At 40.8% G+C, this 25,908-nt stretch overlaps 1 protein-coding gene across 1 annotated transcript; it reads right to left on the bottom strand.

Annotated features, from left to right (window-relative positions):
* Window positions 1-2,240: 2,240 nt before the first annotated feature.
* On the bottom strand, window positions 2,241-25,555 carry LOC139718900 (probable ATP-dependent RNA helicase DDX28). Its single transcript, XM_071630349.1, has 13 exons — window positions 25,457-25,555; window positions 24,447-24,728; window positions 23,387-23,515; window positions 22,337-22,537; window positions 21,797-21,865; window positions 21,165-21,246; window positions 20,593-20,699; window positions 19,800-19,910; window positions 18,334-18,430; window positions 17,289-17,437; window positions 16,161-16,253; window positions 3,486-3,638; window positions 2,241-2,706 (listed from the first exon to the last, which is right to left on the bottom strand). The coding sequence occupies exons 1-13, from the start codon at window positions 25,553-25,555 to the stop codon at window positions 2,590-2,592; spliced, it is 1,689 nt and encodes a 562-aa protein (XP_071486450.1). The 3' UTR covers window positions 2,241-2,589.
* Between the last annotated feature and the right edge of the window lie 353 nt (window positions 25,556-25,908).

Here is a 25,908-nt window from a genome sequence, read left to right as displayed (position 1 = left end):
ACACTATGCCTACATTACTCAGAAGTTGTCACACAACCTTAAATATGAAATATATAATTTCTTTTATTAACAGAGGGAGGAAAGTACGAGTGTTTGCCATGGGTGACTATGAGTACCTTTGCAAGGTGCACAGGAGCTTCTGGTATGAACTCAGTAGAAGTTTTATGCTCATGCAACTAACAAATAATATCTTAAAAGAATTTTAATTTTTAGAATAGAAATTCTTTCTTAAATTACTCATCTGAGTATTCCTTTCATAGTCATGATACCAAAACATGTGAAGTCTTCACGCAAGCATCACAACAAAGTAAGCTATCCAGAATGGTTAATATCTTATGAAATTAAACCTCTGATAGGACGCGACCATCTAAAAACTTTGTGTAATTTAGTTCATGCACCGCGTATGTCAGCAGTTATTATCTCCATGGATACATATAGACCACATTCTGCACTTGTGTTGACAGCATACACATGCACAAATATTTTTGTATACTATATACCTGCATAAAATAATGTTATCTCCCAAAGTGACAGAAATTGCAATACATGCTTGGAGACAAATAGCACAATGTGGATATAACTTTTAAATTATTTTCTGCTCTTTACCCCTCTTTCGTCACTACAAAATCTCTTCACCTAATTCAACAGGTCGACACTGCCGCCTATACTGCCATGCTACAAGACAGGAGCTGCATCTACCCCCAGGAGAAAGATCACACAACACTGTGCGGACATTGGACACCCTCAGAACATCCTTGGAGAAGTACAAAACAACCGAAGTGGCAAAAGAGTCTGACAATGTAATCAGGGAACCATTCTTCCAGATTCCACTGGTTCAGGTGAGCAGCATTTCTCAACAGTGAGAGAAGAAAGTGAAAAATAATAAAAACATGGCCAGCTACACTAGCTCCGACAGTTGTGGCCCAAGGTAAAAGAGCTTAGTTTGATACTGCCCTCATCTTCAGTTGCCAGGTAGCAGTGGTTATGGTGTTGACAGATTCGTTTCTAAACCTTTCGCATTTCTGGAAAAACACATCCGGTCCTGGCAAGACGAATCTTCACACGAACCTGTAACATTGATTCATAGCTGATTTTTGCATATCCTTTCCAAGGTCACAGCCAGCATACAAACATGTACAGTCAACTTATGGAGGGTTGCAACTTGGAGTATCTTCATGCGCAATGTGAAGTCATAGGCTTATGAAAGAATAAGATCTTTTTAGATGAAAAACAAATCAGCAGCAACAACTGTGTAGCGAAATCAAGTAATAACATTTATGTTTTAATGTATATGCAGCTTGAATCAAAGAAACAACATATAACAAAGTAATTGGCATCATATTGGTGAATATAAGATAGAGTTGACAAGAAAAATGCTGAGTGATATCACTGAGTGATCTCCAACCATATAATGATTTCTGTAATGAATTCCAACAATAGCAATAATTTTTGCCTTGTTGACAGGTTTGCCCTCCAGGCCTGCACATATCTCTGGGTGTCTTCCTGAAGCATTGGAACAACCTAGTTTCCAGCTGTCCCAAGCTTGACTTTAGAACAGCACAGGTTCTAGCTGCAGGAGCCACCAAACCAGCAGTGGGCAACAAGGTCTTTGAAGAGGAAGTCAGGAGGAGAGCACTGCTGGAGAGATCGAAGCAGCTGGAGGAGGAAGCAGATGACCTCTTTGACACACATAACATGGTCTGTCTCCTCTACCCTGAAGCAGCCCCCACCCCCTGTGGTTAGTGCATGTGTTAGTTATGAGTTAGTGCATGTGCACAGGCAGCATTCTTCGTCATGATTAACCCAGCCTCTTTTTACATTGTAAAATAATACTTTAATAAGTCTATGACCAGTATATTTGCTTGAGCATCACAATACTCTGAGCTGAATAGATTTTAAGCAAACATTACCTTCCAAAGGACTTCAGACAGATATTGCAGTATTTACTGGGTGTAAGTATTTGTGTTTTCCAAACTCCACACAGGTCATTTAAATGATATTGCCCTGTATGGACAATATGATAACCTAGCCAGGCAAAATTCTGCTGCAAAGAGAAGTTTGTTGCATTTACCCATGGAGAGAGACTAGTGATGTACTAATACTGATACCGATTAATCATGCCATCCTTCATTTATAGGATTTGTGTAGATTTCAAAACTTAATAAGATATAAAAAGAGTAACAGTTTTTTTCCTTTGTAATTGCTCTGCATCTGAGTGAGTGATGCACTATTGTCTCCGATTCAGGTTATTTCAACCAGAATAAAATGTGCACCTTATGTGCAACCTCACATGAAATGCTTTGCATTCAGTAACACACTGGTCTTTGCTCTTGCCACGTCTGCACCACCGACATGATACAACATGTCACAATCCCTTGTCATGAAACGGAACATCAACAAAACAAACAATATAAACTGTTTGTTCATCAATTTTCAGAGTGGCAATGCCTTAAGGTACCACCATCAAGTCAAGCTGGTCCGCATCCATCATGTTGCCATGGCAACCTGGAGTTCTTCCTAGAAAACAAAGGCATCTCTGTAACACTACTGCCCTTAAGAGAGTGCACTGAAAGATGGTGTCCTCCCCTGTCATCCCCCAATGTTCCCCTGGAGTGCCTGCATCTCTTCTTGCATCGCACGGTTGAAGTGTGCCCGCTTGATGTTGGTGGTGAATCGCGGAAGACCCTCCCGCGTTCTGACAGCTCTCTGCAGATGTAGTGATGTCATCGTAGGGAGAGAGAGAGAGAGAGAGGAAAGAGAAAATATTGAATACTTATGATTTATGTAAAAGGGGAAACTTTCCCATGAATATTGGGAGTGGGCCAATTTCAGTGAAGTTTACTTGCTCAATCTTTAGCACAAGAGAGCATTTCAAAACATTTGTTTTTGTGTGTGTGTAAACAGCATAATTGAAATCATTTATTTGCAGGGTTAGTGAACTTAAAACCATGTTGCTGGCATAACTTTTCATCTATCTCAAGAGCCGAAAAAATACCACACCCTCCACCAAAGCAAGTCATGAGAAGAACTTTCACTTGAATCAAACATAAAGAATAGATATTTGAAAAAATAGGTTTCACTGGAAACAAACAACAACATTGAATGTAAAGAAAAAAAAATGAACATACAAGCCACAATGAAGAGATCTATACACGCTTAGCCACAATGAAGAGATCTATACACGCTTAGATCCTTGAGAAAGTATATATTTAGCACAGCAAAAAGAAAATTGTTCTTTTCGCAAGGGTTTAATTTTCACCAATTTTGCAACACAAAAAAATATTGCCAAGCACAGCAAAGTGACAGAGTGAACAATATCATCAGTTTAAAATCATGAAACAACATTTTGCGAAAAATGTCTGTGACCTCCTCATGTGCAAAAATATCTGTACGTAAAAGTAATAGCCTTTACAGTACTAGTATCACACCTACAGTCAACACATGGTGATATTGAAGATGATTGGCAGATGGCTGTGAACACAAACCTCAATCTTGTTGACCAGATCAACGTCCCACTTGTGCACCACAAAGTTTGTGACGTGTCCCACCCCCTGGCTGCCAACGCGACCCACCCTGCCGGCCCGATGGATGTAGTCGGACATGAAGTTAGGGAAGTCAAAGTTGATCACATGCTGCACCTGTTAATAGATGGGCAAAGACAGAAACAGAGGAATATAATTAACAACAGATATTGTTGACACTATGTTCACATATTTGTGAATGCTTACTTAAGCCACAATGACTGTGTCATCAAAGTGAGGGAATCAAAACATAACTTCTGCACAAACATGTGACAGTCAAATATAAGGGGGAAAAAAATGTTACACATTGCCATCTTACAGCTATTAACCCGTTGAGGACGAGTCCCGAGAATACTCGGGCAGATGTCTATGGGAAATGCGTGTTATAGCAAGATCAGTCCGTCCTCAACAGGTTAAGTGCATAAAACTGCAGCAAAAGAGCTTCCTAATAGCATAACCTCTGTCTGCGAAAGAAGGCAAAATTTAGGCGCTTTGACAGTTGGAATAATTCTTTCATAAATTGAAATTGAAATTTCCCTTTACCAAAATTGACTTACTGTGAACTTTAGAGGATGAATGAAATCTTACTGAAAAAAAAAGATTAGCAATAACACATACATGGATAAATGCATACAGATGATTTCTGTATCTTTTTTTTTTTCTTTCTTTCTTTCTTTCTTTTGGGGAAGGGGAAGGGTTTAAAATGATGGGGAATTACTCTACTGAATCATGATCATGCATGACTGTAGATTGTTAATGCTTGATTTGTAACTGGTCTTCTTGATGACGGGAAAAATGCACAACCTGATAAGAAAGTTTGTCTCAATTTTAGCAGTGTTCACTGCAGATGAATGTCAAGTAATTTCTTTTTTTTTTCTCTCTCTCTTTTTATTTGCTGCTACCATGGAAATATGAAACCTGACAAAATTTGGTGCACACCAGCAATGCTCCATCAAAACATGCCAGTTTATCCTCTCGGTACTGTCTCACGGTACTGTCTCTCCTCTCGGTACTGTCTTGCGTCTTATATGTGTGTGGGTAATTGAATGTGTGTACGAGTGTGTTGTCCTTGTCATATTTTCCCGGTACAGGTGGTTCAGTGAACAGTGTCCGGGCATTAGCATTGATACTATATTTTTATTCTTTACTTTTTCGCGACCTTCGTATCTCAAAATAACTACATGTTCATCTTTACAAATGATTTAAATAATCTATATCAAATACAATAGCTATAAAAAACCCTCGAATGATATATTATTTACTCATTATTTATCTAGCGATCCACGTCCCACAAGCTTTGCTTTTTAGTGGATCACTATTTTCCATAATCAAATTTATTTTCCGCACGCCCACAAAGTATATATGCATTGTTCCTCCTAATTATTGTATATATACATGCAACCCCCACACCCCTTTTCGTCTCAAGGGGCCGACCAATGTTGTACAGAGGCGGATAAATTTTGGTCTGGTCTGTTAGCTTCTCTCTGTACTGGTCGGGGGTTAGCTTATCACATAGACACCAATCATCAACAAATTTCCAAAAGTCAGAGAGAAACTAAGTATTGCTTCACAACAACAGTGAATATAGAATGCGGGAGAAGGGATGAAATTTATATGGATAATGTCAATGCTGCGAACAGCATATTTATTCACCGACCTGCCTTCTCGTAGGTCTGAACCAGAAACTTGATTACAAACACCAATTACTTTCAATTGAACACATCATTTTAATATCACTCTACTCTTCTGCACCTGTGGAGACCTTTACTTCTTTAACACTTCTTAAGGGAAGGGGAGGGGTTTTGTTAGTAGGGATATAATGATGTTAATGGGTGTGGCCACTTATCTCGACGTCGGCATGGTCGCGGGGTGAGGTTCTCGCCTGCATGTCGATCGAGCTCGCCCAAGGGCTGGGGCGTCTGTTAACCGGTCTGCTTTCACTGCTTCCTTAAACGATTCATCACCATTGCCGTCCACGTTGTGGCAACCTGACAGGACGCTTCAACATCTCTGATGACACGTACCAGTCGACTATTTGGAGTTCATTACACCCAAGATTGGTGTAAACCAAAGTTCTGTCTTGTCGTGGTATAAAGTTTCTCAACTTGTCGTTGTCAACCAGTTAACTCGTTAACTCTTGGGCAGTTCAACCAAGATCCTCGTCACATTCGCAGCGTTGATAGAGTTTAGTTGATTAATATGGAGGGGAGCATGATGGATAAGGAAGGGGATCTTCTGACTCTATCTCTGTGGTCTCTGTAATCACGCAGCTCCTCTGTTGTGTCCCCTCTTTTTTCTATCAATCTCTGCTCGAACATAGTCTTTTATAACAAATTTACTATTGGCATCCTTTCCCTAAAAGTATTTCATTGGCTAAATCTTATTTTGGGGTGTGATCTTCACTGGAAATTAATTTCTTATTGGTCAGATCTTCCATTAACTCCTCCCATTCATTTCTGTGGAACTCCGTTTTCTCGGATTCATCTCAATTTCTGATTAACTCGCCCACTGTCTTTTGGTTTCTTTATTTCCTTCTTCTCTGTAACCACTGGTCAAGACTTATTGTTTCTTGGATAATAAAATCATAAAACAAATGAATGCTAGTGTCCTTATGACGTCCAACGTCATCGTCATCATTTTTCTGGGTTGTTGTCCCTGAATTTGTCTTTGGAATTCCTGTCTGACCTACTGCACTAAAGTACATCAAAATAAAGGAGAAGTTCTGGCTGGAGAACGACCATCCAGCTCAGAGGGTCATTCATGTTTAGGGATCAGAGGGCAAAAACACGTCATTCCCGTAATTTGGATTGGGGCTTTGGGGATGGAGAGTGCGGGGGAACTGACCACTAGCTGGAGAAAGTAGCCAATGTCAAACTCATAAATTCCTACGACCAATAACTTTTCCTGGGAGAGGAGAATTCACAAAAAAAAAAGGAAGTCTAGCTGGAAGCAAAATAAAGGGTTTCATAAACTCCAAGAAGGGGAAAAGACTGATTCATATTGACGTCACAGGGTGACTTGGAAAACAATAAATGGTTCTGTTTTCTTTAACTTTCTATCTTCTTCTATTCTATTCTTTATTATATGTGCTAGTAGCCATATGGGCTACATCTACCCCACCTCCGAAAAATTTCGTCCTCGAAATTGGGTTGAACGTGTGTCGTATTTACATACTATTTACAAACAAGCATACCAATCACCTTAATACTCATCAAAGCTAAGGATACACATACAATACTCCCAATGGTAAATATCAAGATAGCATGTCACTACCTTCATTAGACATGAATAACATAATCACAATCATAACAAAGTATCTAGCTTCCAACAAATTAATGATAAGTGTGCACCTCTCAAACCTGAGACTTCGTAAACTTCGAGAACTGATGATAAACACGTAAAACATCAACGCAGATTTAAATGCAGGGCTTGCTTAATCTGCACTCCCGACATCAGGATAATCGTCCTCAACAAAATCAAAATGTAATAGTAACTCTTTCACAAATTCTTAAACTTAATGTAATGCCATTGGCATCACACTAAACAATTCAAACATAATTATATCACAATACTCGTCCTTGGGTATAGCTCTTCCCCATAACAGAAACACGTCATATACGAATTAATGATAACATCAGAGTGTCCATCATTACATGACACTATAGTTCAAAAAAAAAATACGCAGGATGGGTGGTTATTCCTCATCTGTAAAGTGTAAGGCAGGTTCGGAGAGCCTAACAATCTTCTAAACTCGATAGTCCTTATTCCTTTCATAAGCCTATGTGCTGCTTTTTCTTTCTTTGGCAATAGCCCTTCACCATGGCCTTGCTGCCATGAAACATACAACACAAAATAATCAGGCTGTTGAATACATCCTATCCAGACTATTCAACTCTAGTAAATCAAAGCACATACAGAACAATTCAAATCGAGATGGTCATGGTTAGATGACGCAAAACTGATAAAGTAACAATAACAAAATTCAACAAGTTATGGACACTCTCTTTCTAATGCCCTAATTCACAGATCGCTTGATCCACATTCATGTATGTCAACTGTATTATAGACATCTCGTCAACTTCTGAGATACACATTTAAAATCCTGACCTTCCTTTGTCAGTCACACACAAATTGCTATCTGACACATATTATACAACTTACAGTATAACTTTATCTAGCGTACGTTCCTCAGCTAGAATTGCATAACAATACAGTTTCACAACGATACTTTATATACAAACGTAAGTAACAAACAATATGGCAAATTCAATGGCGACTGCCTACACTATAAGAAAAAAAAGTAGCGAGGGGGCTAATTGAAAACAACACGCTGACCAAGTAAGTTCATAAAAAAAATGACATCTTCCTTGATTTGGAAAGGAGGTACAATGTCAAGTGCCTGCCTGAATTGGACCATAATTCAAACAGAAAATAATCCTCAAAATGAACAGACGCGCTTCAATACTTCACGCAACACAATATTATACTACCATCACTTCTGGGGTTTGTAGAGTATTTCTCCCTACAAATGCATTCCAAAGAAAGTTTCCAATTTCAAACAATGAATTGTTACACGTTGGATCAGCAGGCAAATCATTCTCCACGTTATGGTAATTAGCACTCAGTGAATGAGAGTATCCCAGCCTGTCTGGGGGCTTAGAGGTTCTACGAGATCGTCGAACTTGACTATCCTCTTCAGAAACTTCTTGGGGAGCTGGAATAGGGTCCTGAACCTCAGGTTCAACATTAACTTCTTCAGCCTCCATATTTACCTCTACATCATCCCTCTCCTGAACATTGTCTGCTTCATTTTCGGGGGTGACAGGTTCATTTTCCTCAACATTCCTAGTCACATCATTATCATTGCTTTCGCGATCTACCTCAGCATCATTGTTCCCTAGGGGCGTGGCCTCATCTACTACGATAGGGCGTGGCGTCGCCCACAGAGATACTTCTCCATTATCACTAACGTCTTCATCATTAATTCCTTCTACTTCTACCTGAGGCACATGTCTTTGGGGGCGTTCAGGTTGCTGCTTGGGTTTCGGCACACTGGGGGCGGGGTCCTCAACTTTGGGGAGGAAATTACAGGGAAGGAGAAGGTTGCGATGGAGTGTTCTGACTCTCCCTACTCCATTTTCAGGGCGGACTCTGTATACGGGGATCTCGGGGTTCGGTTGTGAGACTACTACATAGGGGTACTTTCCCCACTTGTCTCCCAGTTTATGCTTCCCAATGACACCAACGTTCCTTATCAACACTCTGTCACCTGGCTCGATTGTGTTCTCACGTAATCTAGTGTCATACTTCGCTTTGTTCCTAGCGCCTAGCTTACCTGTCCTCTCAGATACTAGCTTATACGCATAATCCATGCGTTTCCTTAGGTCCTCTACATATTTGCCAGCATCAGCTCTCCCTTCATCTCTGGGATCTAGTCCTAGGTAAACATCCACGGGTAAGCGGGGGTGGCGTCCGTACATGAGGTAGTATGGTGAATACCCCGTAGCATCATTTCGAGTACAGTTATACGCATGGACAAGAGGGGCTAGATGCGACTTCCAGTCGGCTTTGTGATCATCTCCTAGGGTGCCTAACATACCGAGAATGGTTCTGTTCATACGCTCACACATGCCATTCCCTTGGGGGTGGTATGGGGTAGTGCGGGATTTCTCAATACCAGCTAGCTTACACAGGTGCCTGATCACTTCCGATTCAAAGTTTCTGCCCTGATCAGAGTGAAGGCGGGAGGGGAAACCGTAGTGCACGAGGAAATGGTCAAACAGCACCTTGGCAGTAGTGTGTGCGGTTTGATTTCGGGTCGGGACAGCTACTGTGTAGTGTGTGAAATGGTCAGTTATCACCAAAATATTGGAGTACCCTCCTTTGGATTCTTCCAAAGTGAGATAATCCATACACACTAGTTCTAGGGGCCGGGTAGTCCTAATGTTTACTAGTGGGGCAGTCACGTGAGACTCGGGGACTCCTTTTCTTCTCACACATCTCCCACACGTCTTCACATACTGAGTGACATCATTGGCCATGTGGGGCCAATAAAACCGCTCTCTCACCAAGTCAATGGTACGCTCTATCCCCAGGTGCCCTGTGTCGTCATGGAGACTCTTGAGCACTTCTCTCTTGTACTTTTCAGGGAGGACTAGTTGCCTCGTCTTCCCTCCTTCCATACACTCTTTCACTCTGTATAACACACCGTCATGTACCACTAACTTCTTCCACTCTCGCAACAGCACTCTCACTCTCTCACTCTCCGCATTCCGCTGGTCAGCAGACGGGGGAAGCCCCTTTTCTACGTAGTGGAGCACACGTTTGATTACATCATCATCCCGCTGCTCCTTTGCCCAGTCAGGGGGGTTCACCTGGGAGTTAGGATTCGGGAAGGGTGGGGACTGGAGTTCAGGGGGCACTACATTACCTGCATGAGCTACTACCTCAGCATACGGGTCCTCGTCAAGATTAACATGCATGGCATAATTACAAATAGCCTCGAATGAATCAGACTGAATGTGGCCACACTCGTTCGCATCATCCTCACTTTCACCATTTCGTCCATCATGCAAACGGGAGAGTAGGTCAGCATCTGTGTTGGACTTTCCTGATCGATATTTAATGGAGATGTCATAATTCGCAAGCGCAGCTAACCACCTGTGTTGGGTTGCGTCTAGCTTTGCTGTCGAATTCACGTAGGTCAGAGGGTTGTTGTCGGTCAGTACTTGTACTTTGTTGCCGTACAAGTAGTCGTGAAATTTGTCAGTTACGGCCCACTTCAGCGCTAGAAACTCGAGCTTATGCGCTGGAGCATGGCTCTCACTCTTGCTGAGGGACCTACTTGCATACGCTATGACTCTTTCTTTTCCGAAGTCATCTAGTTGGTACAGTGCCGCGCCAAGACCTGAAGTGCTGGCATCTGTGTGGAGGATGAATGGTTTCTCAAAATCGGCGTAGGCCAGAACAGGGGGACTCATCAACTTTTCTTTGATTGTTTGAAATGCCGATTCACATTCGGAGGTCCATTTGAAGGGAGGGGGCTTGTGTTGGGGGGTCTTACCTTTTCTCTTACGGGGACCACCGAGAAGCTCATTTAGGGGCTTTGCAATTTGTGAGAAATTACGGATGAATTTCCGGTAATAACTCGCAAATCCGAGGAACGATCGCACATCGCGCGTGCGCGCTGGTCTGGGCCACGTCCTGACAGTTTCGATCTTGTCTGGGTCAGTCTCGATACCGTCTTCCGATACCACATGTCCTAGGTACTTAATTCTACTCTGGAGGAGTTTACACTTGCTGGGTTTAAGTTTGAATCCATGCATGGTCAGTCGGTCAAGTACTTGTCGTAGTCTGTCCTTGTGTTCTTCAATTGTCTTGGAAAAGATAATTATGTCATCTAAGTAAACGACACATATCTTGTGATTCAGGTCGCCAAGGCAACGCTCCATCGCTCGTTGGAACGTACCGGGGGCATTGCACAATCCAAAGGGGAGACGGTTGCACTCCCATAGTCCTAGGGGAGGGGGCAAGACGAAGGCGGTTTTATGCTTGTCTTTCTCTGCGACTCCTATTTGCCAGTAGCCAGAGCGCAGATCCAGGGAGCTAAACCACTTCGCACCATTGAGAGCCTGTAAAGTCTCGTCAATGCGGGGGAGGGCATAGGAGTCACGAATTGTCTTTGAATTAAGCTTACGAAAATCTACACAAAATCTTAGAGAACCATCTTTCTTTCGCACTAAGACTATGGGACTGGCATATGGGGAAAAGGATTCTCTGATCACTCCTGAATGCTTCATCGTGTCTAAATGGGCCCTAACTTCGTCATACAGGGAAGGTGGTATCGGGCGGTATCGTTCACGGAAGGGTCGGTCGTCAGTCAGTTCAATGTTATGTTCGACTATGGTACTATGTCCTAGGTCAAACTCATCCGTACTGAATGCAGAGGGGTATTCTCTCAAAACATGTCTCACATCATCAATCTCATCACTTGAGGCTGGGGACTGGGAAAAATCTAGGGAACCTAACACTTCATCCGCACTGGGAGGGGATTTCCCGTTCCCATGGTTACTACCACTGGAAGTCTGGCTATTGCACATTACGGGACCTTGGACGGAGCACAAATATGCATCCCCCACAGCTGTCTTCCTAGGGATCCAAACTGGGTATGGGGCATGATTCTTCAGGGCTATTGCTACATTACGTCCCTCTCTCTTACCTACTGTCACCACGGCAGACTCGACTAGTATCTCCCTAGCAAGTTGTCGCTTTGATGTAGTTTCTACAAGCACATTGCACTCAAAATGAATGGGGGCAGACACCAATTCACACTGTACAACAATCATCTCATTTGCAGGCACACACACAGCTTTGCCACTACACAGTCTAAACGTGCCTACTTTCCCACTCCGGTCAGGCGTGACATGTACGCTATGTGATAGACTACGATATGCAGCCTGCCAGGTTGGGTTCACACTGCCACTGTTTACGCTCCTACCTTGAGTTGCTCTACCTTCTTCCATACAAACTAGGATTACATTAGTGCCAACGGTTAGGGGTATGCGTTTGTTGTAAGGAGTATCTCTTACAATCAAAATAGGGGCAGTCATTCTAGCATCACCAGGTAGAGAGCCGGGGAGTTCAATGTCAACTTCAATATATCCTGCGTAAGGGACTGGCTGACCATTTGCAGCCTCAATTCTGAAATTCTCATCCAAATCATGTAACTTGATATGTCGAAGGCGTGATCTATAGTACGACAAGGGGAGGGTGGTCACTTGGGAGCCGGTATCAATCAAACATCTACATGGTCTCCCGTTAACAACTGCATTAGTCTCCATTGGATTTCCGACAAGCTTAGGCATTTTATGGGCATTTGTTCTGGGCCCTTGCGGCTTCTGACCCTGACTTTGACCTACTGTCCGCCCCGCGACAGAGGTCCTATTCCGTTTAAATACGGATCTACTGGCTGGGACATGAGTGGGGAAATGTATTGGGACTGAGATGAGGGAAAGGGAGCCGGGGCATTGACTGGGCCATGGGGGTACCTGGGGAAGGAATGGGCATGTGACTGCACTGGATTGATAGGGGGACGAGTGGGGCAATTTCGTTTATAATGTCCTACATTTCCACAACTGTAGCACCTATTCTGCCAGGAAATTTGAGGGGGACTTGTGGGGACATGGGTGGGGCAGTTACGTTTCAAGTGCCCCGCTTTGCCGCATGTGTGGCACCTATTGTGCCATGGGTTTTGTGGGGGCGCGTGGAGGTTACCTGTGTTAATTGGAGTTTGGGTCGTGAACTGGGCCTATGGTTGGGGTATCTTACGAGCTCCCTTTTCCAAACTGGCTACCTTTTCAGTCAGCTCCCCAATTTTCGTTAACAGTTCAGACTCTTTGTTGGACACATTTGTGGCAGAGAATGAGCTAGCTACCCGGGTGTTCTGAGTGGGGCGGGATTTTGTTACAGGACTCGGGGCTGTGGCATGAAAACTAGCAAAATCTATGGCCTCTTGTTCAGCCGCACGCGCCGCTCTAATCAACTCATCGAATGCATTAACGACTTCGAACTTGTGCTGAATTGCCTGCTTCACCTTTTGGTTCGACAGTCCCCTCCAGAACACAACTTTCAGGGTTTGATCTCGTGCCTGCGCGGGAATTCCCCCTCTCTTTTCTGCCTTATCAAATGAGAGTTGCAAGCGGGCACAAAAGCTTGCAATGCTCTCATCTTCCCTTTGTTTCGAATCATACAACTTCTGCAAGAGGACCGCACCGGACTCGACTGTCCCGTAGAGCCCCTCTAGTTTTGCTATGATTTCATCCACTGAGGCATCCGGCCCCATGTGGAGGACGATCTGGCCTGCTTCCCCACGCAGTGACTTTCTAACAATCAACCCTAGGGACATATTATCATGGTCTTTCTGGAGGCACTCAACCTCATACCTCCACATCTCAAATGTGACGTCAGATCCTCCCCTTTTTGTATCTCCCGAAAAATTTGGTAGCCGTGCACTGTTTTGGAGAATTACGGGGGCAGTGCTAGGACTAGGGGACGGGGCATTTTGGGGGGTTGGTGGGGATGTTGCTCTTAAGAAAAGAGCGGAACGGGGTATCTCACATACTTCTATTTTTCTTCCTTTGAATTCTTTGCCGTTTTGGGCGAGTGCCTGGGTTGCATCCTCCGCAGTTTTAAAGCTGCAGTATGCAGACCCAGTCATCTCGCCGGTCAACGAATCTTTCCCAAAGGAAATCTCAACTACGTCCAAATTAAAGAAATCTTTCAGATCTTTGTCACATTTCTCTGGCAGATTCTTAACGTACACAGTACAGTCGCCCTTCATGTTTGCCATATTGCCACAATGAATAAAGACTAAATCAAAATATCTGGATAAAACAACAACAACAACAATACAATATAAGGACTTAACCAACACTATACCAATTGAGAGGTGCACTCTACATATATTTGCTACACTTAAAACAAAGTACTCTAGAGCATCGTGCTGATAAACGGGAAAGAAGGTCGGTGAGTTCCGTGCAACCCCCACACCCCTTTTCGTCTCAAGGGGCCGACCAATGTTGTACAGAGGCGGATAAATTTTGGTCTGGTCTGTTAGCTTCTCTCTGTACTGGTCGGGGGTTAGCTTATCACATAGACACCAATCATCAACAAATTTCCAAAAGTCAGAGAGAAACTAAGTATTGCTTCACAACAACAGTGAATATAGAATGCGGGAGAAGGGATGAAATTTATATGGATAATGTCAATGCTGCGAACAGCATATTTATTCACCGACCTGCCTTCTCGTAGGTCTGAACCAGAAACTTGATTACAAACACCAATTACTTTCAATTGAACACATCATTTTAATATCACTCTACTCTTCTGCACCTGTGGAGACCTTTACTTCTTTAACACTTCTTAAGGGAAGGGGAGGGGTTTTGTTAGTAGGGATATAATGATGTTAATGGGTGTGGCCACTTATCTCGACGTCGGCATGGTCGCGGGGTGAGGTTCTCGCCTGCATGTCGATCGAGCTCGCCCAAGGGCTGGGGCGTCTGTTAACCGGTCTGCTTTCACTGCTTCCTTAAACGATTCATCACCATTGCCGTCCACGTTGTGGCAACCTGACAGGACGCTTCAACATCTCTGATGACACGTACCAGTCGACTATTTGGAGTTCATTACACCCAAGATTGGTGTAAACCAAAGTTCTGTCTTGTCGTGGTATAAAGTTTCTCAACTTGTCGTTGTCAACCAGTTAACTCGTTAACTCTTGGGCAGTTCAACCAAGATCCTCGTCACATTCGCAGCGTTGATAGAGTTTAGTTGATTAATATGGAGGGGAGCATGATGGATAAGGAAGGGGATCTTCTGACTCTATCTCTGTGGTCTCTGTAATCACGCAGCTCCTCTGTTGTGTCCCCTCTTTTTTCTATCAATCTCTGCTCGAACATAGTCTTTTATAACAAATTTACTATTGGCATCCTTTCCCTAAAAGTATTTCATTGGCTAAATCTTATTTTGGGGTGTGATCTTCACTGGAAATTAATTTCTTATTGGTCAGATCTTCCATTAACTCCTCCCATTCATTTCTGTGGAACTCCGTTTTCTCGGATTCATCTCAATTTCTGATTAACTCGCCCACTGTCTTTTGGTTTCTTTATTTCCTTCTTCTCTGTAACCACTGGTCAAGACTTATTGTTTCTTGGATAATAAAATCATAAAACAAATGAATGCTAGTGTCCTTATGACGTCCAACGTCATCGTCATCATTTTTCTGGGTTGTTGTCCCTGAATTTGTCTTTGGAATTCCTGTCTGACCTACTGCACTAAAGTACATCAAAATAAAGGAGAAGTTCTGGCTGGAGAACGACCATCCAGCTCAGAGGGTCATTCATGTTTAGGGATCAGAGGGCAAAAACACGTCATTCCCGTAATTTGGATTGGGGCTTTGGGGATGGAGAGTGCGGGGGAACTGACCACTAGCTGGAGAAAGTAGCCAATGTCAAACTCATAAATTCCTACGACCAATAACTTTTCCTGGGAGAGGAGAATTCACAAAAAAAAAGGAAGTCTAGCTGGAAGCAAAATAAAGGGTTTCATAAACTCCAAGAAGGGGAAAAGACTGATTCATATTGACATCACAGGGTGACTTGGAAAACAATAAATGGTTCTGTTTTCTTTAACTTTCTATCTTCTTCTATTCTATTCTTTATTATATGTGCTAGTAGCCATATGGGCTACATATATATATATATATATATATATATATATATATATATATATATATATATGTTGTTATATAATTTATCTCGTACACTACATGAATCTTTTGCAAATGTTCGAACAATATTATTTCATGACATGCATACTTTGTACTATGTTTTGATTTTCGTTGATTGGAAATAAACTATGATCGAATTGAATTGAATTATAATTATATCTTTTACAAAACACAAAATAAATTAGCCCTATTGATGACACAGAGGGAATTCCCCCTTAACAACAGGGGAAATTCCCAATTAGCAACTGGTCACTAACATATTATTCCCTTTTGTCTGCTAAAGTGATATACATAATGTATAAACCTAACCTATAAAACAACACTGACATACACGTAATACCAGGTAGACTTACTTTCACTGTGTCAACTCCTCTTGAACCGATGTCTGTACAAACCAAGATGTCAACTTTTCCGGATTTGAAAGCCGACATTACTCCACTCCTTGACTGCAATTCAAATGAAACGAGACAAATAAATCAAAATACTGAGATGACTATACTCATAAACTCTCCTTGGAGTTCAGACTCATCTGTATAGCACTGAGAGGATGTTTTTGAAGAAATTTACATCACATCTGATGCAAAAATCCTGAATACCACAATGAAATGGACAGCTGAATTTGTAACAAGCTTCAAATTCTCATTGTGTCATATTCATACCGCCCTTGTGCTTTTCAAGAACTAATACACTTGGTATGGACAATATTCTATACACACCTGTGCCAATGAAATCATTGTGGATACAAAGAGGTCACCCATTCTGAATTCTCCAAGTGCAGGTATGAGGGAGATATGAGGCTCAAACTGATGTGAGAGATAGACGTATTGGCGTCTACAGCTGGAATTTGATATTAAACCTGTGATTCCACATAATATCCATGTTCTTGTTTTTTTTTAGATGAAAAGCATGCAATTTTTATTTTCCAAATCAAAAATTTCTATAGATCATGTACACTACAGAGAATTACACAAAGACAAGTCTTTGGGACTATAAACATTTTGTGTACAATAGAAAATAATGATAATAATTAACATTTATATCGCGCTTAATACACAGTTTCTAAGCGCCTTACATATATCATAATTATGCCAAAATGTAATATCATATTCAACATAACTACAAAACTCTACAATAATTTACATTACATAATATACTTTAGCAATAATCAAATATTAAAATTTGCATGCTTAATAGACACACACAAAAAAGAAGAAAACATAACAAAATATTATTAAGAATTTCTTACATAAGAATACATATCAGGAATATGTACATTTTTAATAATTCCTTATTCTTCAAATCCCTGATTTTCTATGTAAAGATAATTTGAAATATTTCATATACATGAACTTAAATATCATTTCTTTCAGAATAATATGTGACAGATTAAACAGTCAATATTTTCTGTGGTCGTTCAGGTGATTTTCCAAAACTGCATTCAAACACCAAAAGATACACTTTATATGTGGCTGTAACCATACCTTGTCGCCCATCCTGGAGTGGAGTCGCAGGGTTTCGACGCCATTCTCCTTCAGGAAGTGCGCCAGCCAATTACAGGTCAGCGATGTGTTGCAGAAGATCATGGTTGGGACTGTGTTCTTCTCCTTCTTCAGCAGTTCCAGAATCTTAACTGCCGACAGGAATGAATGAAAGTGTTGTCCTTATGTTCAGAGACTCAAAGAACCTAAAATATTAGCGGACATGGTAGGTAATCTGTCACATACATTGTACAAGCAAAATTTTGCAGCTCAGTTCAAGGAGTTCCATCCAGAAATCTGTCTGCACCACCACAATCATATGGGAGAGTTTGGCAGAAAATATTACATTCACTTTTGTCCTTTTGAAATTTGGGATCAAAGTGCATATCAGTACTCCAATTAAAATGTAATCCTTTTATGACACACTGAAAAAAAAAAAGAGAATATGGTAAAAATGGACACATTAATGCATACAATCATAGCTAAATCATTGTCACAGTAAACTTTTTTGTAAATTCTGGGATAAAAAATAAATTGATTTGAAGACAACACTTGCAATAGGAATAGTACATGCAAGACTTTAGCAAAAACTACCCACTTTAAGAAGTTAAAAACATTAAATTACTCTTAGAATGTCCCTCTATCCTTCTGTCTGTTCAGAGTGTGACTTCCAGTCTGTGAGGTCTGACAGCAAAGTTATCACGATAGTTGGGGTTGGTGGAAGACGGTGCTATAGTACTGTGCCAATTTGGGAACATACCAGTATTTTCACACCCCAAAAGCATGTTTGACTGCTGTGCTGCTGCCGAGTGTTCGTAGTGCTAACTGTGAAGGAATGCTTGTTTCTGACATCATCAAGCCCATGCACATTACTGAGCTATTTTAGAGTGTGGCATTTGACTGCCAAATTACAGTGCTTTGTGGAAGAACAAAAAATTGTACTCTGTCGTAGGATTTGGATCATATTTTTGACTATTTTCTTTCTTTTTAAATGTTAAGTGTCAAGAAATTAGACTGTAATGTAACTAGGAATGTTACTTGTTCTTACCAGCTTTATCTTCAGAGTGAAGACGAAGGAATTTCTGCTGAACATGAGGCATAATTTGGTGGAGGTATGGTGTTGAAACAATCGTCAGATTTTCTTGCTGCAAAGCGAAAACAAAAATGCACACAAACATTAAATCAATGCAATATTCTCACAACCATTTCTGTCAATTTCTAGATTTGCAAATATACTGTTGCAAAGTTAAGTCTTAATTTCTAACATATCATCTATAAGTGTAGCAACTAAAGAAATTAACAGAAATTGAACCATGCACTGTATCAATAGTTAAAGGTGCATAGTCCCGGTAGTGTAGAGGGCGCAGTTGATGATACTGCCGATCGCCGTTAGCATTGATACGAAGATTACCGAAGTTGAGCTGTCATCAAGAATAAAGTGCAAAGGTGTTGCTAAGTAACGTTGCCCTCGTTGTCTTCTCTGCGCATCGCGCAGTCTGTAGTAATGCCAGGGTGCGTGCATATGTGCTTGTTTGTGACATCACAAAAGAAGTTTGCTAAAGCTGTCATCCCCCTCAGCCGAATCATAAGCTGAACTGTGATCCGACCACTGACTACAGTGAATCGGACTTCTTCGGACTCGGGGAAGTGTGCCACAGCGTAAGCGCTAAAGAGGAGTTGATAGCGTAGGTCTCTATAGGAAACTTGCGCCGTGCGCCCACATATGCATTTGACTAAAACACCGGGACCATGCACCTTTAATCTATAAAGCTGAAATAGAAAGAAATGGATGTACAACAAATTGTGGATCACAAAGTAAAAATCAGAGATACAGAAGTACAACTGAACCTTACATTAAGATAACATGATAACATGGAGCAAAATCATTCTGATAGACTACTGCAAGCGTATCTGGAGTCACCACTGAACAACAAGCACGGTGTCCACAATATTTATGAATCCAATCCAGGTTTACAGCAATTGTGTCTTATCTCCCGCCCTTACCTTAATTCAGTAAAATCAAAAACTGTCTTCTATATAGTCTACCCTGGAAATCCTTCTGAAAGAAGTCCCTCCTACACACACATCTGTATCTGTGTGCACAATTCTTTGCAGCTCAGAGAAATGAGGGCTTTAGAAATTGCCACAAGCTCAAGATAAATGTCAAGTGATGAGAAAAGAAAAAAAAAACACACATGCTATTATTTGAGCTTCCTGAAAAGATTATGTTACACGGTTGAGCAGGTTGAATTTACAAACATTTTGCAATGTGTGGACATGAGTTAGTCAAACATCAGGGCTTTAGCCAATGATGCCTTGCACATCGAAAGGTGGTCTCTTTGGAATTTCCCGGTAGGATCACATCAGGTTGTGAATGCACCATAGTTCATGACCTACAATGTAGATTATGGCAGAGGCACCCTTTCTATAGAAGAGACTGATATTGATGTAGAAACTGTGTGATTTGTTTGTTTGTTTGTTTGTTTGTTTGTTTTGTATCCCTTTGGCACTCACCGATACAATCTCACTCAGGATGTTGGTGGCATCAGAAGGCATGGTGGCACCAACCAGAGTCAGCTGAGCCTCGCCGGGTGGGGTCACCTTGCGAGGGTTGCCTGCACCAACCTGACATATTGTGAGTGATGAATAGGATATTAATTGACACTTTTGATAAGCACCTCTTGTGTTTATAGTCACCATTCAAACTTGTAGGCCCTGTACATGCTAGACATAAAGAGAAAGTAAAAAAAGAGACTCTACAGGACAAATAAATTATCTTTCCACTTTCGCTCATCTCTGTTTTTTCCCCCTTCCACAGGATATATAATAGTTGGTGAAGCAAGACTATTTATAGACTTCCTATGTGGTCAAGTTAAGATGAATAAAGGTATTTACCCCAAATTTCTTTTTTTACATCTATGAACAACGATGCAGCAAACAATATGTCTCTGAATGCAGGCATCAAGGCTACAAACTTACGATTGATTGTTTTCATTGGAATGCACCTTTTGCATTCTAGAAATCAAACCACAAAATGAAGATCAGGTGATATATAGGGGGAAAAAAATATGGACAGCTAAAATTACTGGATCAAGCTGAAAGAAGGCCTTTTTAAAGATATGAAGGTTGGTCAACAAAGAAGAAAAAGTTGAGTTACAGATGGTAGAGGATGAGAATCACATGGTGAAATATAAAATACAACATTACACTTTACAACAGTTGCACTGAGACTAATGCACATGTTTAAGTGTAGAAGACATTTGAGAGAAGAGGGGTTATAGTGCACACTCTCGAGTACTGAACTCACATTGACTTTCTTCAAGATTCGAAGAGTCTGCTCCACAAAGCTGTCATCCAGCATGGTGTCTGCTTCATCAACGACAACGTGTGATACGTGACGCAGCCCAAGTATCTCTTCAGGGAAGATGTGGTAAAAGAAAAGAGATGAAAAACTTTACCTTTCAAAGAAAACAAAACTAAACAAAGCTTGACTGGGGAGGGATAGGGTGTAGTAGTGGCATCCCTATTCAAGAATAAAATGTTTGGGGGGCTTTTCTTTTTTTTTTCAAACTTCTGATTTCATGGAAGAGAAACAGTTACTATATGCAAAACCTTTTGCTGCCATCTTGACTATCTTCAACTGTCAGTAAGGTAGACCTAGTACCTTCAGATTTATTGTAGCCAGAGGTTGCCACACTGCTGTGAATTTCCAGACATGAGGATAATCAGAGTGATGAGATGGTAATGCATGGGATAGATTGAAAAAGTGAACAACAAACTGCTCTGCAGACCTTTAAAAACAAAGGAGCAGCTACATGGGGAAGTGCTAGTGGCAGCAGTGATAATGGAAGATGTCAAACACACTTCTTCATTCCCTACCTTGTCTGAGGGCACTCAGAATGGGCCCAGGGGTAGAAATCACAATGTCTGTGGGAGAGCTCAGTCGGTTCCGCATGATTTTCTGTTTGGATGATGAAATGAAGAAAAGATGATTAAGACAAGAGACAAATATAGGGTACAGGAATGTGACACACTTGCAAAGTCATATGGGTGAAAATGATCTGATGTGTTCCTTAGCCACAGATGACTGAAATAAACTACTGGCATTTTATCAGAAGTAACAAAATGCAATATTACAATTACATAAATGCATAGACTTGTCCCTGTTCACACCAGACTTGGATTCTCTCCACACACTAACTTGCACCTAAATGAATCTGTAGGAAGGAGGAATAGGAGGAGGAGGAGGGAATGAAGAAGAAAAAGAGGAGAGGAATCGATCTCTCTCAGCATAGCCATGCACCCATTAATGCTCCTTGATCAAGTAGGACATCCTGAGTAAAACATCCTGCCAAAAGGTGCTCAGATCTCACAAGGCAGGACTCAAACTCTGAAATTCCCGCCTAGGGTTCCAGAGCCAACTCTATCATCACATTTCCACATTGTTTCAGATATTCTATCTTGCACAACTGTGCTTATAATGATAACAATGATTGTATGACAGTACTAACCAGACTCTTTCCTGCATCAAGGAACTGCACAGTTAACCCAGCTGACTTGCCAAGCACTTGAGCTTCATGCTGTTGAAGAAAAAGACACAAATATCTAATGTTACTCATACATTTGGCTTCTAAAGTAAAGATTATCACAGATATACACATATAGAAAGAAATTCTGAAGACAATTACCATTCATAATTTCCAAGTTGAATTGCTGCAAATGTCTAATATCAAATCTCGACAAGCTTGATTCAGTAATTGGGCTAAATTCCACCTGATGAATTAGCATCATCTTAATTGAAAAAATAGATGTGAATAAATTACTCGTCATCAAAGTCCATTTGTGTTGTATTTGCATCTAGCATTTATGAGCTCTATAGTTGTGTGTGTAAACGAAATGCTTATAGCACACAGACAACTCATGTTTTCAAAAAGGCATCCCCCAAAAAGAGTTTGCCCAAGTTTGTGCACACTGTGTGTACATGTGCATGTATAAGTATGTGTGTGTGTATGCAGGCAGGCACAGTCTACCGCATTTCAGGTGACACTCACCCAAACTTGAGCTGCAAGCTCAGCCACTGGAACCAGGACGACACCTCTGGGCAGGCCAGTGGTAACGGATGCGCCTGTCAGTCTGGATTCCACTAGAAGTCTGTGCATGAGTGGTAGTAGGTAGGCTAGCGTCTTTCCACTCCCTGTCTCTGCTGCACAGAGGGAGTTCCTCCCTTGTTTAATGACTGGCAGAGCGAACACCTGACGGGCAGGAAAATATACACTTTGGAATGATTGTCCTGCTGTAACACAACATACTGTAAAATGAGGAATGTTTTTGTGCATTTTAATGTCGCGAATTTTGCGAGAGCCAAGATTCGCAAAATTAAAATGCATGTGAAAGTTCTTGTCTACATTAAACGCATTAAATGTTAGAGGCAACTCGCGAAAATTTCATGCTGCAAAAATATTGTGTTTTACAGTATTCTGGATGTCAACTCACTTAATCCTATATATTTATTAAAAGATTTGGTTAGAAAAAAAATGCATACAAGACAATTAAAAAAAAAGAAAATAATTTTATATCAGTGACTGATACTATATTACCACAGTTACTGTCTTATCTGTTGGGAAATTGACTAGACTCAAGTCATTCAACTCTTGTCATCTCCAAATCTCAACTGAATGAATATTTCCCATTGATGTCAACAAAGTTGATGTGGCAATACTGGCCCTCCTACAAAAGAATTTTGTTAATCCTCCTAGCAACTGAACACATGATTTGACACACTACCCACTTTTTGAAAAATTTAAATCAACCCACAATGGATTCAGTTTCTTAGAGGCAAGGACCACTCACTTACCCTTATCAGTACTTCAACTGTAGCACACAACATACTGTAAAACTGGAAATTTTTGTAGTATGGAAATTTTCACACAATATAAGCATGCAAATACCCTTTGCTTCCTACATGTAATAACTACATACAGTCTTGGATCTGTGGAATTAAAAACACACAAAATTCATCTTACTCGGCCAAGCACAAAAAATTGCTCAGCAAAAATGTCCACTTTTACAGTAAGTATTATGTGATCATTCAAAAAACTTACCTGAATGCTTGTCGGTGTGTCAATGCCCATGACTTTTAGCCCATCTAAGATCGTGGAGTCTAGCTTCAGACTTTGAAAACTCTCCACATCTTCTCCTTCATCTTGCCCTTTCCCGGCCAATGACGGATTCTGCACAAGAAATAAGACACCAAATTATCACCCAATTCATACAAGTATGGTCTAGAAGTAAATCTGAAATATCATTACAAGTAACAGCTACCCTTGGTGCCAAAATGGTTTAATTTTCTAAAGCATTTCGGACAGATGTCTTTTGTTTATTTTTCTTTCCTTCCTTTGTGCTCATGTAACTTATGTTTTGTTATGTTTCTTGTACATGCCAAATGCAAGTTTCAAATACTACAAAGATTTTAAATGTCTTCATGCAAAAGCTTCATACTAAGAATACATACTAACCACTGTTTCCACATCTTTTCCATGCCCTCTATGTATCACCTATCTCTGGAATGCAGTTGAAAAACTAAGGGGAATTACTGTAAAACCAGAAATTTTCATGAATTTCGTAAGAAACCAAGATATGCAAAAGTGAAATATATGTGACAATTTTTGTCTATCCAATGCATTGAATGCCAACAAAATGCTGTAGGCTATCATGATCAGCAATTTGTGCAAGTTTCATGCCACAAAAAAGGCCGTCTGCTCTAATTCACAAAATTTTAAAGAGGTGACTGTTTCTGATATTACAGTACTCACATGGGCAACGTCCAACTTAGAAACACACTGACCAAGGTCTCTGTAACATTATTTAATAATGGGTTTTCCCTGAGGTTTTTTTTTTTTTTTAAGAGCAAAAAGAATCCCAAAACACAACCAAAATTAACATTGAGGTGTATTATTCTGACTGTCTGGATGCTGCATTAACAGATTGTTTTGCTACTGTCATTTCCAAGGTGGAACACAAAAAAATACAGACACTTTCGGTTCTTACAAATCTGCATATACGTCTCTAAAGTTTCTGAAATACGATGCCTGACACAAATTGCACATAAAGTGAATTATGTAATGTGTTCCAACCTTCACTGGAATATACTGACTGCCTTACTCCTTTGTATGCAACGATGGTGAAGTAGTCACCCCTTGCTTTGGAATGCTTCCAGCCCTGGGAGGCTAGCTTTGGAGGGGAGAACTTGTCGTAGGACTGGTTGAGGTAATGGGTGAATTCCTTTCGCTTAGACGTGATGATCTCCTTGCCCGGCCTGGCAGTGAAAATACGACCCCGCCACCTCAGTGGTTTCTTCCGCTGTTGGAGGTCCTGAACCTTTTGCTGCATGGCTCTTGGAACTCGAATCACAGGTAGATCTGCTTCAGGGGTTGATGCAGATGCCTTAAAGACCACAATAAAGAAATACACTTGGTAAAGATGACTTGAAGGGGAAAAAAAATACACATGCCCAGTCAAAGATGTTGTGATTAAATCAGTTAGAAAATGATAACTCAAGTTTAGTGTCTGCTTATGGCAAATGATTTATCATGTCCATTGATAATTTAAATATCTAAATTATCAGTGAATATGCTAACATGATTTGTATCATTCCGTGTATATTCAAGCCACAAACAAAGTTTTACCTGCTACTCAGACACCCAAAAATCAATATCAACATCATTTGTCATGCTAAAACCAATGATCATTCAATAGCAGTCACAACAGACCCATAGTGTAATGCTACAATCACAATGGCACGATACAAGGACAGCCTTGTATAAATCTGTTCTCCTTCCCCTCACAATTGTTTTCCAGTCTTTTCCAACAATATTTTCTCATGCCAAAACAATATATAATGGCAACTGCAACATACAGTCACAAAATAGCTGTAGTTTCCAAAGCAGCAGTTGGACAAACAGTAGTAAGATAGGAGTTGCAACAAAGGTAAATGGAATTATCTGATCTAACAACAAATGCAGTACCGTAGTAATGGGTAAACTTGGAGTCAGGACCCTTGTAATGAGCGCACTAGGGGCCAAGTTTACCCGCTAGACTGAGTTTACCCAAGTGGTAATTGCGGTACTCTTCATTAGATTTTATGGAACTATTTACAACATGGATAAACTTACCATGAGCCTCTGACATACATGATGAACTGGCCTCACACTTGATGAGAGCACATTCCTCAGGTTTCCACATCTCAGTAGACATACTTGACAGGGGCCCATGATGTATTTAATGACTTATAGCTGTACATCTGCACATACAAAGAGTAAGACATCAATCGACATTGTGTAACAGTAGGTGTGATATCTGGGGCAAAATATGACATAATATGAACTGAGATGGTTGAAGTGAAACATGACTTGGGAAAACACTTTTGAAATAAAAAAACTGTAATGTTAGTAGTCTTCTAATCCAGCAAAAATGGCAGCACTGAAACTTCAAAATTCATAATTCTGAACAGATTGTCTGATTCACTTGTAACTCTGATTTTTCTCAAAAATTTTTTTTTTCAATAATGACGAGTGATGTGTTGTACTACATGTATATGGGTGCTAGGGTCTAGCTAACTGCGACC

Source organism: Diadema antillarum, unplaced genomic scaffold, assembly GCF_040938485.1.
Source record: "Diadema antillarum isolate AM-2024a unplaced genomic scaffold, OU_Dant_1.0 scf00000101, whole genome shotgun sequence".
Lineage (NCBI taxonomy): Eukaryota > Metazoa > Echinodermata > Echinoidea > Diadematoida > Diadematidae > Diadema > Diadema antillarum.
The sequence above is the reverse complement of the archived record's forward strand: the minus strand, read 5'-3'. Positions and strand labels throughout refer to the sequence as shown.